The following is a 16,955-nucleotide window of genomic DNA, read 5'->3' as shown; positions in this document are numbered from 1 at the left end:
GCAGCGAGCGAGGCGGCCGGCTCCCCAGGGACGCTCGTGGCCGAGGCTGGGCACCGCGGGGCGCCCGCCCGGRGCCCGGCTCCGCTCTGTGCCCCGGGTGAAGCTTCTGGAAGGAGCAGCCGCGCCTGTCCCCGCAGGGAAGCGCGGCCGGAGCCTCGGGAGGTGGTTGGGGCCACCGGGACCATCCCGGCCTCTCGCGCAGGCAGCCGGGCACAGCGTGGGACTGGGGTGCTCTGCCCTGGGCTCGCGTTAGCGTTGGGAAGAGTTTCTACACGGGAAGAGAGGCCGGGCATTGGAAGGGGCTGCGCAGGGCAGTGCTGGAGTCACCGTCCCTGGCCGTGCCCTGGGCATGGGTGGGAGAGGCGGCCGGGGACGCGGTGCTGAGGCCGTGGGGAGCGGGTGCTGAGAGTCTCCGCTTGCGCTCCGTGGGCGTGGAGGTCYTTTCCAGCCGCAGGGACCCTGATCCTGCGGCCCCGCTGGGCAGGCAGGACCAGCGCCTTGGGCCCTGGGCSGGCACCGGTGGCCTCTGGCGCCGCAGCCCACCTGGGCACGGCTGGGAAGGGCCGCCTCCCAGCTCCGCACCTGCAACGGAGATGCACTCATCAGGGAGCCACGGAGGGTGTGAGCAGCTCTGAGGGGTCCAGAAGCACCCTCGTGCTTCAAGCCACCACGATAGTCGCAGCGGTCAGGTTATTTAGCGGCGTTTTCCTCGGACCTTTCACCCTGAGCAGGCCTTGCTGAGAGGAAAGGGCCTGAGCTTGCGCGGTCGGTGCTGTTTAGAGCTGAGCTGTGCCCTGTGCCCTGCGTCGTGTGTGTGTGGGGTGAGCAGGGCTGTCCCCTGCCCTCGCTGCCCGCGYGCCCTGCGGCGCYGCACCGTCCTTGTGAGAGGCCTTGGGCTGCGGGGCCGGGAGCCGCCCGCCAGCCTGGCCCTGCGCTCCCGCCGCAGAAGGCCGCGTGGCTCCAGCGCGGAGAGGAGAGGGCAGGGACCGTCAGGGGAGCGCGAGGAGGTGTCTCCTGGAGGGAGCAGAGCCTTCCTCAGCATGCGCATCCCCGTGCGGCCTCGCACGTGGCCAGCAGCGATTCCAGTCGGGAGGCGGCACGGAGGGAGATACCCCYGTGCAGCCCCGGGGCGACCCGCGGGCTCCCTGTGCTGCTGGAGCTCAGCTGCTCGCCGGCATGGGGGCATCGCTGTGGGTGCGGAGGGGCGGCCGGCGCTGCCACGGGAGGGCTGGGAACGGCTGGAGGAGTCGGGTGAGCGGCATCATGCGGAGGAGTTTCCAAGAGCCTCAGCAGCTCCCATCTTGGACTGAACGGCTGTGCACGCAGGACGTGGTTCCTTGCCTCCTGTGTTCAGAGGGACCTACATCTGCTTAGGACTTTGTTACTCCATGAAGGGCAGGGAGCTCAGTGTGGAGGTTGTCCCGCATCACACAGGGGCTCACTCGTGCAAGAGCCCCCGAGCTCTCCTTGGCACCTTCTCTCTCGGATCTCCCCGTTGATGGAGCTTGCTCTGACCCAACATTGAACACGCTTAGGGTGGGATACCAGATGCAGTTACTTGGATTGGGATGGGATTTTTTTGTGTTACTGACAAATGGAAAGCTCRTTGTGTTGCTGATGCTTGCACAAACATTAATTCTGTAATGCTGTCTGTTGTGGGTGGCTTAGTGCTGCTATGGTGATGTGTTTTCTTAAAACATGACTCTTCAACGCTCTGAGCGTTGTGCGTCCAGCTCCTGCTTGTGTCCCCTCAGGCAAACCTCCAGGGTGGCAGGAGGGACTGCTGAGCATGTGGGTGTTGGTCGGTCGGTGCTTTTGGTCTTTTCCCCATGGCCTCCGTCTCCTTTCACAGAGGAGGGTAATGGCACCAAGCCGGGCCACCACCTTGTCCCTTCCACTGGCTTTTCACTGGCGCTGGTTGAGAACTACAGCGGTGGCTTCAATCCTTGTGTCCTGTAATGGAGCTAACTTCTATAAAGCGTGAAGGAGGGATTGGGCTCTGTTGTTGGTTCTGCCACAGAGTTTGGTGGTCACCTGGTTTTGTGAGGGCTTCTTTTACAGCCCCCCGCCAAAAATCAGACTGCAGTCATGGTGGGGAGCTGAGTTCCTTTAAACCATGTGAAGTCATGAGGAAGGTCCGTGTTTGGGTGCACTGTTGTTGTCATCTTGTCATCATTGGTCATTTCCCCCCACTGCTTTTTTTTTTTTTTTTTTTTTTAAATTATGGGGAATGGCAACAATTGCACAGAGTTTTTGCTTGTTTAATGTTCTCCTTCCTCCCCGGACAGAAACTATAACTCTTCCTGTCGATTCCCTCCAAATGCTCTCGCTTCCTTTTGCTTTCTCCTGCTATTTGCTCCCTGCTGCTTCCCGAGCCCTTCCATACTCCTGTCTCCCTGGCCACGATGGGTGGAGCCTGAGCTCCGCATGTGATGTGATGTGATGATGAGCAAATGGGAGGAATACTCCCCAGAGCCCTGGCCCAGCCACCCTGCACGCGCTATCAGCAGCAGGATGGTGTGGGGACATTAGCAGGACCATGGGGGGACATGGCTAGAGCGCCAGCCCCCTCTCTGCCTGCGCTCGCCTGCCCCTCCTGGCAGTCATGGTTGCCTCAAATGCTCCTCGTGAGGTGTCTCCTGGGCTCTTCAGTGGGTTTGGCCCATAGGCAGCACAGTGTTGGGTTAAGAGAAAAGCTGGGGGAGAAGGAAGGCCCAAACTTGCAAAAAGGATACTTGCCTGGAAGGGTTTCCTTACCTGTCCCTGCTACATGATGCATTGTGCTGTTATATAGACACATACTTTGTCTGCATTTGTTTATTTTGTCATGGCCTTCCATAGGCATAGAAAGCCCTGTGAGAAGACAAGTAATTTGGAGCAGCAGTCTGGGACCCTTCTGCTGCCCCGTTTTCTGGAGCCTGTRGTGGTGGGGAGGGAGAGGGAGGTTCAGCATTGTGTTTCCACTCTACAATATCTTTTACCTTCCCCCAGATTAGCCAGACACCTGCAAAAAGAGGCCCAGGCTCAACACAACAACTCGGAGTTCACAGAGGATCAGAAGGTAGGTGGGCATTGCCCCTCGCTCCAGCCGCCAGCGCCTCCCCGAGGTGCCCGTGTGCGTTGTGGTTCTTTGTGCCTTGCAGACCTGAGTGTTAGACCCGTCTTTCCTCCCTCCGAGCCCAGTGTGGCTGAAACGGTTGTTATCATTAGATGTGAYAGATGCTCTGCTGTGTAATGTTGCATGTCTTGTGTGCTATCTGCAGTCCTTCATAACCTGGGTTTTTCTTTATTGGAGTGACCTCTCGATAATTTATTTATACAACACTAGCACAATTTATGCTGTGAGGTCTAAATACAAAATGTCTTGAACTGCAGACATCCATGGTGTGTGTGGAGGCTTCTACCTTAACACTTGACTGGGAAGGGCCCTGGCAGAAGCCTCCCTGTTAGCCTCTTACGATGTTATTTGTTTATAATCTCCAAAAATTTTCAAATGATTTTAGTCCTTCCTCTTTCCCTCTGCTGAAAAGGCTGTTTCTTGTCTCCGCACCATGTTGATACAATTCTGTGACAGGATTTAAGAGAAAAATGCTTATTGAGTTCTCACACTCTCAAACATATTCAGTGGAATGAACAAAATTGTTTATGAAATGAATCCCTGATAAATTTTAGTGTGTTTCATAAAGGTTTTTCTGAGGAATCCCTAATTAGAAAGTGCGTATAATCTCAGATTTCTAAATAAGATCACCTGTTTGAGAAATGGCATTACTTGCAGAGTGACATTTTCTGGCCCGGAATCCCAGATATCCCAGTAGGGTGCTATGGTAATGGGATTTGTGTTGGGAAATGTCTACCTTGAAAAAAATGTCTTGGCTACAGAAGTTGGAGATGAGCTGAATGTGTTTAAAAATTTGTCTGTGCAAAAAAAATTCCTTTATGTAGAGCCTGATAGTAATTTGTAACTGTTTCCTTGACAGCTACCAATAAAAAAGCAAAGAAAAGGCATTCCATATTTTTGCAAAGAATAGGATTAAGGTCAGGATGCACCTAAGCAATCAAAATCTTGCAGAAAGACTGGGACCACTTTTCCTGAGCAGGAGCTTTGTTAACGCGGAGCAGCTCTTTGCTTTTTGGTTGTTTCTGCTCTCTCCCCTTGGTGACACGTTCCTTCATCATCATCATCATTTCTAGTAATTTTTGCTTCTCTGTGAATGCAGAAGTAACTGCTCTCTGGTGCAAGATGCATCAGAGCGGTGGTTATATAGTGTGAGCCTGCATTAAGGTGACAGTCATCTTAAAAGAAAAATATAGTTAGCTTTTTTTGAATCCCTGTTTCTCAAGCRGATACCGCTTAAAGAAGAGGTTGACTATTAGATGCATCATTTGCTTTTTGGTGGRTCAGAAAGGGGCAGATGCACCTGATTTTCTAACAGCCTTTCTTTTGAGCCTYACTCTCAAACGGCAATGCTTATTTTATGAGCCATGTACACAGCCAAAGTCCTTAACTTCCTGTGAGATGTTTAAGTAACAGCATTTTCTTCTCCTCTCCTAGCAATAGCAATGGTGGTCACAGCAAAAATGAGTCCCATTGCTGCTTACAGAGAACCACTTTACACTCCAAATTGCAAAATCTTTAAGTCTGACATTAAGCTTCTTGCTCTCTAGCCTTTCTTTTCCTAATATCTTGTCATTTCCAGATACTGTTTGTCATAAGAGCCACCTCTTTGTTTTCCTGCAGGCAGATTAGTGTGTTCCCCTTGGTGTTTGTTCCTGTGATTTCGCTGCTTCAAACCGAGCACAGAATTTCATGGATTGGGGAAGGGAGATGGCCAGATCATGCAGCTAATTATAATTCTATTGACCTGCTCACCTTGCAGTGTAGGTATAGATACACAGGCAGCTGCTTCCTAAAGGAGCCCTCACACTGATGATAGTTACTGGGAAGCTGTCCTTGTTTCTAACTTAATGTACCATGTGGGGAAGATGGATCTAGGCAGAGGCTGCTCTGTTCCAGGGAAAACTGCTCTCTGCTGCAGGGAAAGGAGAAGGTGAGGTTTAAATTCTCARCCCTGTCTCTCTTGACAGGCTTTTAACATGTTAAGATTATTTTATCTCGTAGGTATTACAGTGCAGTTTACAGCCACATGCTAATTGATGGTGTATTACTTGCTAATTTAATTATGTTCTCTGTTAATTCAACAACTCTTAACAGGTGCCCCAGAAACCTTCTCAGGCATAAGCAGTGTGAACCAGTTGCCACATACCTTACAGTAAATGTATATAGTCCAGGGTAATGATGTAAACTTTTGAATATTCATGCATTTTTACATTTTTGCAATTGATCTGATGAGTGTTTTGAAATCTTGTGCCCTGCTTCCCTGGGTAGGGGAGAGTGGTCTCCGGAATTCAGAGCTCGTTCCTGGGTTCTCAGCTTATGGGGGCTTGTCTGTCTGCTTGTGTCTGCTGCCGGATGTGATTCCGGTGCCTGAGTCCTTAGGGAAGGTGGTGTCATGCCTTGGATAATTGTCAGTTTCGGAGTCTTCATTAATGATTATGAGCTTGGTTGAAGGCTGCACAGAAATGCCCCAAATAGCAAATCATTGTTTGAGCTTAAATCTATTCACTCTGCAGAGGTTTTAAGGAGACTGTGCAACACTTTCTCATCATCTAGAGACTCCCCGTGTGGGATATTAGCAGGAGATTGTTACTGGMAGACTTAGCTCAGCCTTAACATGTGCATCCCACCTTTCTTTGTTTCACCTTCGTTCTCCAAATGATCCTCCTTGATCATCCTTTGTATTTTGCCTTGTGAATCGATCCACTCAGGTCTGGCGAGGTTGTCAGCTTGCCTGCAGCTAGGGTTCTTCTCACCCAGTTCTGCACACAATGAATGGGACCCTTAAAGCCCTCTGCTAACCACAAGTGTTGCTTCTCGCATATATTTTTTTTTGTATTAAGCTAGTATTTAAAAATGGTGCGTTTTGTGCAATGGCAGCTTGCTGAAATAATAGCATTGCTGTATAGTCTTAGTATGATTCATTAAACTACTGGTCTCCTAACAGTCTAGACCTCTCTTTAAMGCCAAACTCTGCCCTGGCTCTGTATTTGTGCAAGCGTCTTTGCCTGCATTACAGTTAGCACAGTCATTACTCACACAACTGCCCTGAAGAAGCTTTGACTACAAGATGAAATGCCTTTTTCCCTTTCAAATCGCTAGTTTATGTAAAACTGGGCCTTAACTATTTTAAACTAGCAAAATTAATTGTAATCTCGGGCCTTCTAATGAAATGCAGAATGTTTTCCCCGCTGGAAAAAGAGCCCTTGCATGGGATAGCTGCAGCTGAAAATGATAGCAGTGTTTAGCTGCATTTTTAACTTTTGGGTTGGGTGTGGTCCCTTAAAAAAATAGTTATGAATAATGCCTGCTGGGAGCTTGCCATATTTCAATAGATTCCATATAAAACCTATTCTTTGCTATTTTAAGACTCCCAAAGTCTCTTCAATTAATGTGTTTCTGGAGGCATTTCTGCTCTCCAGTCCCCGGGAGCCAAAGGACACGCACTTTGCATCGGTGTCAGTCCTGTTACAAGGTTCCTAGTTGGGGCAAATTTAAGAACACCAAGTTAAGAATCAGCAGGACAGGGGCATCCCTGAGCTTATGGGTGAGTTAACATTGGAGGCAGGAGCTGAGCAGCATTTTGTGAGACCTCACGCACAGCGTGGGCTTAATGCCCCGTGCGTGAGACGGGGCCAGGAGGAGCAGCGTGGAAGTGTGTGCACACTCCCGCTCGGGCTGTGCGCTGGCTCCTGGCAGGCTTGGAGCCCCTTTCCTCCGGCTGGGGGTTGTGATCCAGCAGGGAACTGGCCCACTCTTGGCTCACCAGTCGACACCCAACCCGCAGGAAGAGCTGGGTGTTTGTAAACGTTAGAGCGGCAGCGAAACTTCAGAGGTTCCTCCTCGCTTCCCAAGGGAGCTCCCTCTGTGGAGTCCTCCTTTGTACTCATTGCTTCACATCCCCTTCTTTAAGGCTCTACCYTTGCAAACACACCTTCCAGATGCTTTCAAATATAGGAAGGGATTTCTTGTGTTAAACTGTGGCTGATCACAAGGATCTAGTGCATTCTCTGTCTGTGGACTGAGAATTAGCTTCTGTGGTCCTGCCTCCCACAAAGCCTGCATCTGCAAATGTGTCAAAGTGAAACCAGGGCTCTATGTGCTCCTTTCCTTTTCAAAAATCATTGTTTCCTCACACTGTGCTGGAGATCCAGCTGTGGATCTTTGTTACGTAGCAGGAATTATTCCAGGCAGGCAGAAGTTTGTTAATTGGACCTAGACTGGAAAAAAAGTGCACAGAAATGCAAACCTGTATTATTTTTTACTGTGCCCCGTTGCATGCAGACGTGCATGCAGTCGTGTTGCTCGGTATCAAGATTCCCAGACAACGCACACGCTGCATCCCAGGGAGGGCAGAGCACCGAGTGTGCCCTSTGCTGGGACACAGCACCTGCTCTCTTGGAAGCTACTCACAGGAACTGAAATTTCGAGGACCTGCATACAACGGACAGGAATGTAAACTGCAAGGATGCAAAGTTTGGGCTACTGCCGTGCTGTAAGCGAGCGCTTAAAGCCAGAGAGAGCAGCTGGGCAGAAGTGGCTTTGAGGGCTTGGTGGGCCTGTGATGCACATGGGGTGTCTGAGGCTTTCGCACACCCCAGCTTCACCTGTGAGGTGCTGCTGTCTGATGTGCTCGTGAATCAGCTCCTAAGCTCTCTCAGCCTTCAGTGCCTAAGGTGAACTGTAGCTGGAGCCTCTTAGCTTCCAGCCTCTACGCTGAGGGTACCGGTGGCCAAGGGGTTGATGTGGACACGGTTCTGACAGGGCCTTGCCGGAGAGTGAGGGCAGGYGGCTGTGGAAACAGGCACATTTTTGCCTTTAAAAGAAGAGAATGAGTTTCAGGTGCATATTTCAGCTTTTATCTTCCTACCGGGGGAAAGCTTTGAAAATGAACTACTTTTTAATAGCTTCATTGTTGTTATTTTTTCATGCCCAGTAAATATGCTGCAAAAAAAAAAGGATTTAATTTTGGCTTCACCTGGGCAGATCAGCATTTTTTTTTTCGCTATAGCGTTTTATTTGGATACATCTGTGATACTCAAGCAAGTTGAAAGTTGCTGTACCATTGTGTCCATTTGCTGTGAATTGTAGACATTGTAATTCCTCCAGACCTTTTAGTAGTAGAACCTAGACAGCAGATAGTAGTAGAACCCAATTTGACTGCTGCTTGGAGCTCTTACTCTGTGAGACATGAGACCTTCAGTAGCACTGAGCTCAAAGCAGATGTTCAGAGAATGGCTGTCCTGAAACCCTTCCCTTTCTTCTACACTTTAAAATACAAACACAGAGTTATGTCACAGTTCTGTTAAGGGATTGCTGACAAGTTTGAATCAAAGAAGTTCTGTTTTATGTTTCATTCAGAGTTGAGATGTCTCCAAAATTTAGAAAAATATCACATTAGAAAAATAATTCCTTTTCTACGTCCTTTCCCGCAAAACCCCTCAAAAGTGGCTGTGTTTTATTCAGTGCTAGGATACTGGGCATCTGTAGCTTCTGGGGAGGGCTGACTTGCTCTGCTAACACTATAAACTAGATAAGTGAAATGTAGGCATGATTCCTGAAAGGGCAGATTAAAACAAACCACTCAAGTTCTCTGAAGCTGGAATACCGACTTGTTTTCATTCTTTATTTTCTTTACTTTTCTGTTTTTTTGGCTGTCCTCTATCGCTTCTGAGTACTTGAGTACTTGAGTTAATAAGCAGTTTATGATGGGCAAGCATTATTGTCGTTTCTGCTGAGTGGACAACTTCCATCTGTGTCCATGAACCATGAGGAAGGGAGTTCAGTGGCAGATATTTCACTTACAACTAGTGCCCTTTCAGTAAATCTTGCTTATGTATAAAAAACCTTTTGTTGTTGAGTGATCTCTTACTGAATAATAGATTTGAAAACTTTGCAGGAAAATAACGATCGTTCATATTTACATTTTTTTTCAGAAAAASAATGTCAATATGGACAATGCAAATTCAGTATTAATTTATTCTTTTTTTTTTCCTTTCAGAAAACCATAGCTAAAATTGCAGCATGCTTGGAACTGAGAAGCGCGGCTTTGCAGGTATAAGCTTTTTCCCATGTGATTTCATCCTTTAGACACAGTAGTGCCTTTTTGTTTGTTTTTTTTCCTAAAGCTTGCTTAGTATCTTTAGATATAGCCAAAACTTCTGAAAACTATTTGAGTGACCCCTTCAATGCCTGCACTTTACAACTTGTCAACGTAATTCCCCAGGTGGTTGCCTAAGGATCTTTGTTTTAAAGTTTGTATAGGAATGAAACCGCAGCTTTTTGTGCCTCTGGTTCTTTGTCTCATTTTCCTCCTGCAGAACCAATTAGTTCTCTCTTGAGCCCGTATGCAAGAGTAGGAAGATCCTCAGAGTGACCCTTGTGCAATCCAGGCCATTCACAAGCCATGAATTGACCCCAAGTGTGGTAGCTGGGGTTACTCCATCAGCTTTTTCCCTGTGAAAGGTGGTGACAGGCAAGTTTTGCCCCAAATTGCTCTCAGCAATAGCTCTGACTACTCTGTGTTGCTGTTTGAGGTCAGCTCCAGGGGCTGACCAATCTAAATGCTGTGCAGCATCTAGGTCCAGAAGCATTTTGATCCAGGCTGAGGTTTCTGAACAGTAGCACGTTTGTTCTGAGCCACAGTGGTTTTGTGACAAGGGCAGACCCTCAACTGTGAGACAGTTTAATAAGTCAGGTCACTTCTGAGAGCAACAGCTGATAATGCTGAAACACCCAGAGCAGCTGAACTGAGACACCATGTCTCATAAGAACAGTCTTCCCTGTTGCTAATTAGGTAATGTAGCTTTATTCAGAGTATTCTATTATTCTTTTTATTAATGGAAAAAATGTCTCCCAGTGATTTGGGTGTTCTCTTTTTAAGTTAGATGAAATGGAAGCCCCTCCTGACCTTCCGTGGAGAAAAAAAACAACAAAAAAAGACATGTTGTTTGTTTTTGGTGACACTGGCTTTTCCAGACTCACCCTTTCCCCAGTTGAGGCTTTTGCCAAGCGAGTCACTCTTCCCTCAGCAATAGCTCAAAGATTTTATAACCTTCTGTGTGAACTAGAACTTCTCATCCACTTCCCTTTGAGAGGCATTTTACATGCTGTAGTTTTGTCATGGTTTCTTAGCAGGGTTCGATTGTGGCCATCCTTTACTGTTGGTCTAGCTGTATGCAGGTATGCACTGTTCTGTAATCATATTTGCTCTCTTGTTGACACCTAGACAAGATCCAGAGAGCTGTCAGGCCTTAAAGAAGTGATGGAAACAAGAGGTAATCCTGAAAGATGCTGAGGGTCCAATTAGATAACTGATAATCCTCTGCCAAAAAGAGGATGTCTAGTGTCAGTCTCCTTATTTACACTGTTTTTGTTATGCTGTCTCTACCACTCTATCTTTAAGATAGGCAGGTTCAGCTCTCTAAATTGTCAGCGAACTTGTTCAGGAGAGAAAGTTGAATAACTTTTATGTAGAGGTAGTAATTCTATGTGTAGTGAAAACGAAAGATCAACTAGTTATTTTAAAAACACTTGCCCTGTGTTGGAGCTTGGAATTTCAGATAAATTTGTTGTCAGTATGTGAAAAGTAACGTATTTTCTGCCTCATCTGTGAGCTTAGTCTCTCTTGGGAGGTTTTTGTTTGGGATTTTTTGATGGCATAGCTTTGAAGTAGCTTGGTATACTTGAACTGAGGACATGCCTAATGTGCTTTTTAAGAGATACGGTAGCTTTTTCTAGGGAGGGAAGTGCATACCAAATTCTGACTCTTTCTTTGTGATGTCCTAGTCCACACAGTCGCAGGATGAATTTAAACTTGAGGATCTGAAGAAGTTGGAACCAAGTAAGTAATATCTTTGTATTTTAAGTGAGTGACATTTATCATTGCAGTGAAAAATCTGACAGTGTCATTAATACTGACTGACCACAGTGTGGTTGGACAGTAATGCTGGTTTTAGGTGGTTCTTCCAAATATCTGCTACTAAAGAGACAAGACTTGACATGCATTAAGGAATGTAATGTGGATATTTTTGAAGTAGAGTAGTACTAACGTCTCTAATATATTATTTTTTTCTCTAACTTCATTAATTCTTTGCATATTATTGTTACAGAGAATAGTATTTTAAGCTGTCAGAACTGCAATGTTAAATCAGATGTAATCTATGGAATTTGACCTTTATCTCCGTATTACTTATCTGAACAGAATTTCAACACTTCGTGGTCTTCTTACTTACAACATCAAATGTGTTCTCCTTTTAAAAGTATTTAATGTGCACTCATTGTAGCCAATCACCTGTCACCTACCACTAGAGTAATGAAGTTAGAGCCTAACTAAGGATGTGAGTCAGTCTGTTTTGAAATGTCAATCCCAAAATAACTTTGATGTAGGAAATATATTTATCTGGTAAATTCTCTTTCTGATAACACAGGTTATTTTATTTTCAAAGCATGAAAATACTATGAAAGATCTTCCCTATGATCAGATCTTCCTAATCTAAATAATGTTATCCTGAATGTTTTAACCTTGGGAGGGTAGGAAATGTGGAAGAGCTTCTTTCATTCTGCAAGAAAGGAATTATGTCTTCCTTGAAATGCATCCTTTTGGGCTTTTTAATACTTTGTTTAAAAGTTAAATCTTACTCAGGCCAACACCATCCTTTTCATAAAATATTACTAGGAGGTGTTTCAATTATCATTTTGTCAAGTTCTTCTTACATCCTGCCAAAATAGGCCAAAAACTCCAGACTGACAATGCAAATCARTGATTCTTCTGTAAGGCCAAACCAGTCTGTTAGGATGGAATTAAAAGAACTGTTCACATAAAATGTGTTGTTTTAATTACTGTTGTGTGCCAGATTTTCAAAATGGCTGAGAAATTTGGTTTTGGTGGTATTATAACAACCAGGATGCTTAGATTTTTTTCATTTTTTTCCAGTGTTATAAAGCCCTAATAGTTTTTCTACTTGTTAAGCTTGCATTTTATGCTTCATGTGAAGTAGAACAGTTGTTGAGTTTTGTTTATTTTTAGGATTTGTCACTAAATCTCTTGTGCTAGAATAATGCTGTGGAAGGGTTCATACAAATAGCTATTTTGGGAATGCTCTGTGTGAGAACATTGCTGGTACCCTGGATCGTGCAAATGCTTTCTGTGTGAAAGCTTATGCTGGTGTTACTACACATTAGAAATAGACGGGTTGTGATGGCCCATATACCACTCCTGGCTTTCATGTACCAGTGGCATGGAGCGGGTCCAGCAGTGATCTAGCTGGAAACCACTGTCTTGCTGCCAAGCCAGCTTGGTGTCCCCCRTGAGACTTAAAGCTCAGCAAGGGTGCAGTTTGGACCATGAATTCACAGCAAGGATGGACTGTCCCTTCTGCAGCAGCCACCACATGAAGAGTAATTTTATGACTGCCAAGAACCATCTAAGAGTCTGTGCTCAAAAGTGTGGCAATTCCAGCCCCTGAGTGACCAGTCCTAAAGCTCTTCGAGTGTGTGACTGTATTACATGAGAAATGAGGCCTGAATTAATTTGCCTATAATTTACTTATTATTCAGGAATATCCCATAGGCTGTCACGAACAAAACTAAATGGGCAGTGGTCTTTGTCTAATGAACACTTAATGGTCATCTTGCTCGTGCTGATAGTCGCATTCGACATCTTTGAAGAAAAAAACAGCTGCTCATTTAAAAGTAAAAATCAGATAGCAACAATAAAAAAAAAAAAAAAAGTGGTATTGTCCAGCATGACAAAAGAAATGTCATTATTGCAAAGGTAGCTTCTGCATATAAGCTTGCTGAAAAGCCTTTGGGAACAGCTTCTCCTGGAAAAGCCAACGTAAATACAGGACACGTTCCTGGGGATCTGCCTTTTACTTCTGACCTCGGAGCCAGTGGTGTGGAGAGCTCCGTGAGGTTGGGTTCTCAGCGGTGTTCGTGCTCCTTCCCCAAGTGGAGAGGTGTGCACAGACGAACAAAAATAATGGAAAAAAAGTTCATAAGTTTGGGTATCTCTTGCAATGTATCAACAGAGAGACTTAAGCATTATAACCTAGTGTTATAAACCAAATGTTTTTCTTCTGTCTGGTTATTTTATTTTAAATAATTGGAATTCTGATTTGTGATAGGTGAAAAAAGATTTTCTTTTCTAAAATCTGATCAAAAAGAGTGTTTTTTGCATTGTTTTTGCATAGGTTAGCTTTATTCTGAGTGCCTTTGACCAGGTATTTCCTCAGAGTGAAGGCTGCAAATTCAATACTTGTCTCTATTTGCATGTTTAAAAGTGGCACATTTGATAAACCGTATTAGTAAGACTTGGCAAAATTATTTTCTATTGATAATTAAACAGTGTGTACACATAGCACGGAGCTGAGACAGTAGGAAGTCCTTGAGGAAATGGAGCTGTGGGCTTTCTCTGTGTTTCTCCTTTTGCTAGAATATGTTGTGCCCTCTAGTGATGACTGGTGTGGATTCCTGGGAGGCTTTTGCAGAGGGAGCCTGTCCACAGGACTGCAGAAGCTGTGGCTGGAAAGCGAGGAGGTGCTGGCGCCCGCCAGGCAGCACAGGGGCAGGAGGAGGCCCTCTAACTCACCTTGCTGCTTCATAACCTGCCTGTGCTCCACAAGCCACTTTGAGGTCTTGATTTTTATTTTGGGGGCAGTTTCACTTTCCTTCTCTAGCATGGTACAGCTCTCCCAAGCTAGGGGAATTCTGAGTGATAAAAATCCCCTTCTTTTTCTGAACCTCAAGCTGCCTCTGCTGTTGATCAGCTGCTACCCTTCTGCGAGGTCTCAGCATATGGGGATCTCCACTCATGATCCTGCATGGTAGGAGCCTCCTGGAGAGGAAGAGGTTTGGCATTTTTCAATGTGCCACCTGTTACATCTCTGACAATGCAGCTTAAAGCATTCTATATATCTCTGCACTGTGCCCAGAGAGAATTAAGCAGCTACCTGACCTCTCACGTGGTGGGAAAATACAGAAATCAAACAGATGTGTTTGGTGTACAATGTATGGAAAGTTTGATGTACAATGTACAGAAAGCACAGAAAAAAAAGGAGTGTGAGCAAAGACGGAAAAGATCTCGTATATTCATAGGTGTCCAGGTGGGTTCTCCATTCTGTGGAGGGTTTGAATGGTGTCCTGTAAATTCATGATGATGCCCTCTGAATGATAAAGAAATACAGAGAGGTCTCCCTGTAGCCCACCTGAAGCCTGGCTGAATTTGTGCTGTGACACTGAAGTGTCTAGCAGTGATTGCACAAATGTACTGGCTTTTTCATACTTAGGAGTATTTGTATTAACTCAACCAAAATGTTTTAATATAGTGTTAATCAGCCAGAATGCATAGGAGGGGATTTTCAAAATCTGCTATGAGAGGACTTGTTGCAAAGTGAGACTCCGTGAGAGGACCTGGCTTTTTCCACTCCTCACTTCTGGTGATCTCAGGTACTCACAGGACATTGCCTCCTCCCTAAGCTCTCTTACATTTTTAGGTACTTTAACCTAAAATGATGGCTAGACAAATACTGCTGAGGAGAAAGGAGGAACATGACCCTCTTAGAAGTCATTAAAAACTGAATATTGAATAATTACAGAACAGTTCTGCGTTCCCTGCATCCCTGGACTTTGGCAGCTGCCATTTGCATGTGCAGCCTCTGTGTGAGCTTATGAGGGCCTGTTCTGCGGCGTTCAGTCTTTTTGGAGCTGATGCCAGTAACAGCACCACCCTGCTTGGAATAGCCACCAAGGGTTGTGCTACCACAACCCCCGGGGCAGTCACCTTTCCTCATGATGCTTTTAGCTACTGCCATGTTTGTCTTCCCTGACCGTGCCAATGTGGTAGGGATTGTGTAGTGGCATTGCAGTTAGCCACTCTGAATGCTGTAGTGAATTGAAGTTTTGGGTTTTTTTTTTTTTTCATGATCTGATGTTTTTGTCGAGATGTCATAAAATGAACATGTCTGTGCAAAGTGATGAAATAAATCCTGATATTCAGATATGGATTCTTAGCAGCTTTTTCTTTTTTTTCTTTTTCCTCTCTACAGTCTTAAAGAATATCCTCACTTATAATAAAGAATTCCCCTTTGATGTTCAGCCTGTCCCACTCAGGTAAGAGGACGGCATCCATGGRTATAGAGATAAGTGTCTGAAAGGGAGCTTGGTCTGTTACCAGTGCACATTTGAAACATGAACATTTCTAGTGTCACATGCTGATTGCTTTTGATAAAGGGCAGTTTAAGAATAAACTTATTAATTCTCTTTATCTTGATACCGTTAAGAATGAAAACCTTGCTCTTTGTAGTAGATAGGCAGATAGGTGTGTCTGAAATTACAACCTTTTTTGTATACTCTGCTTATGTGGTGTGGGCTAAGCTCCTGCAACCTCACCCAGGGTGCATAGTTCCGCCAGGTAGCTAATTAGAAGCATGAGATGACATTAAAGTAGGCTACTTCATCTCTTCCCTGACATACTGACTTGGCCAGATGCTAAGTCTCAATCTCCAGTCTCACTAGTTTTTTTAAAAAAATATATTACAGGAAGATATTAGCACCTGGAGAAGAAGAACATTTGGAATTTGAAGAGGATGATGAAGAAGGAGGAGCTGGGGCAGGATCTCCAGAAGCTTTTCCTACTAGAGTTCCAGGTAGGAACATTAGCCTACATAATATATTAATATATATAAGATGTGTTTCTGATATATATATATATATATATACACACATATATATGTATATATATCATGATATAGAGGTAAAATCATGAGTTAAGTCAGGTAGTTGAAACAATGAGATAACGACAAGAAAAAGAGATAGGCTTTAGGTTTGGCCAGGAAAGTGAAATACAGTGGTTTAAAAGGGAATGCAAAATAACATGAGAGGCTCCAACTAGATCACTTAAATGACAAAGAATATCATTGGCAGGCAAGTGCGTATAGTAGGGAAAGTGTCTCACCAGACAAAATACAGTGTCTAAGATCATGAATATTGGATAGGTGAGGAGTGGCCACAAGAGAAGTGGTGATGCAAAGTGAATGCCGAACAGAAAAAGAGGCTCCACCAAGATCCATCTCAGGAGCAGCTTTGCCTTTTGGTCCCCAGCGCACCTGCTGTACTACTAGTCTTTCCACACCGAAGCCAATTTCTAGGGCTAAGGAATTAGTCAAGGCAGGATCCGTAAGTAGAGAGGGGTTGCAAGAACTTCGGAAAGGAAAATAGGGTCTTCACGAACATCCCCAAGACTTCGAACGATGCTTTGTGGCCCCCAGTGCACCTAATGTGTGGAGGGTGGTTCTGCACGAGAGTTGGTGGCTAGGGCTAAGATGAACATAAGCAAATTGCTAAAGGCTTGAGTGGCATTCCATGAAATTTGTGAAAGGAAAGAGGAGACTCCACCAAGATCCCTCCAAAAAGCAGTTTTACCATTTCACCCCCAGTGCAACTAGTGTATAGAGGATCTTTCCACCCTACACTTAGGGTTAGGGTTGAGAGAGTAGTAATGGCAGGAGCCCCAAGTAGAGTGGTATTGCAAAGAGCTTGAAAAAGGAAACCTGAGGCCACAACAAGATCCTTTCCAGGAGCAGTTTTGCTTCTTGACCCCCAGTGGCCCTAATATATTAAAGGTCGTTCAATGGCAGAGGTGATTTCTAGGGTTAGGGTTAGGGTTTCGAGATGGATAAGGGCAGGAGGCCCAAGTGGGGCGACGTTTGAAAGAGCTTGGGMAAGGAAATCTGGGAGTCTACCGAGATCCCTTCCAGAAACAGTTTTGCCTTTTTGAGCCCCAATGACCCTACTATATTAAAGGTCGTTCAGTGGCAGAGATGATTTCCAGCGTTAGGGT

General features: G+C 45.3%; 1 protein-coding gene across 1 annotated transcript; it reads left to right on the top strand.

Annotated features, from left to right (window-relative positions):
- Positions 1–1,176: 1,176 nt before the first annotated feature.
- On the top strand, positions 1,177–15,762 carry AIDA (axin interactor, dorsalization associated; the record flags this gene model as incomplete). Its single annotated transcript, XM_026048116.1, is given in 7 exon segments — positions 1,177–1,190; positions 2,918–2,967; positions 2,970–3,061; positions 9,117–9,170; positions 10,904–10,958; positions 15,163–15,226; positions 15,656–15,762. Coding segments are annotated over 7 exon segments (436 nt in total), but the record flags the coding sequence as incomplete, so codon positions are not given.
- Between the last annotated feature and the right edge of the window lie 1,193 nt (positions 15,763–16,955).

The sequence above is a fragment of the Nothoprocta perdicaria genome, unplaced genomic scaffold (assembly GCF_003342845.1).
Source record: "Nothoprocta perdicaria isolate Ctin4 unplaced genomic scaffold, notPer1 scaffold_51, whole genome shotgun sequence".
Lineage (NCBI taxonomy): Eukaryota > Metazoa > Chordata > Aves > Tinamiformes > Tinamidae > Nothoprocta > Nothoprocta perdicaria.
The sequence above is the reverse complement of the archived record's forward strand: the minus strand, read 5'-3'. Positions and strand labels throughout refer to the sequence as shown.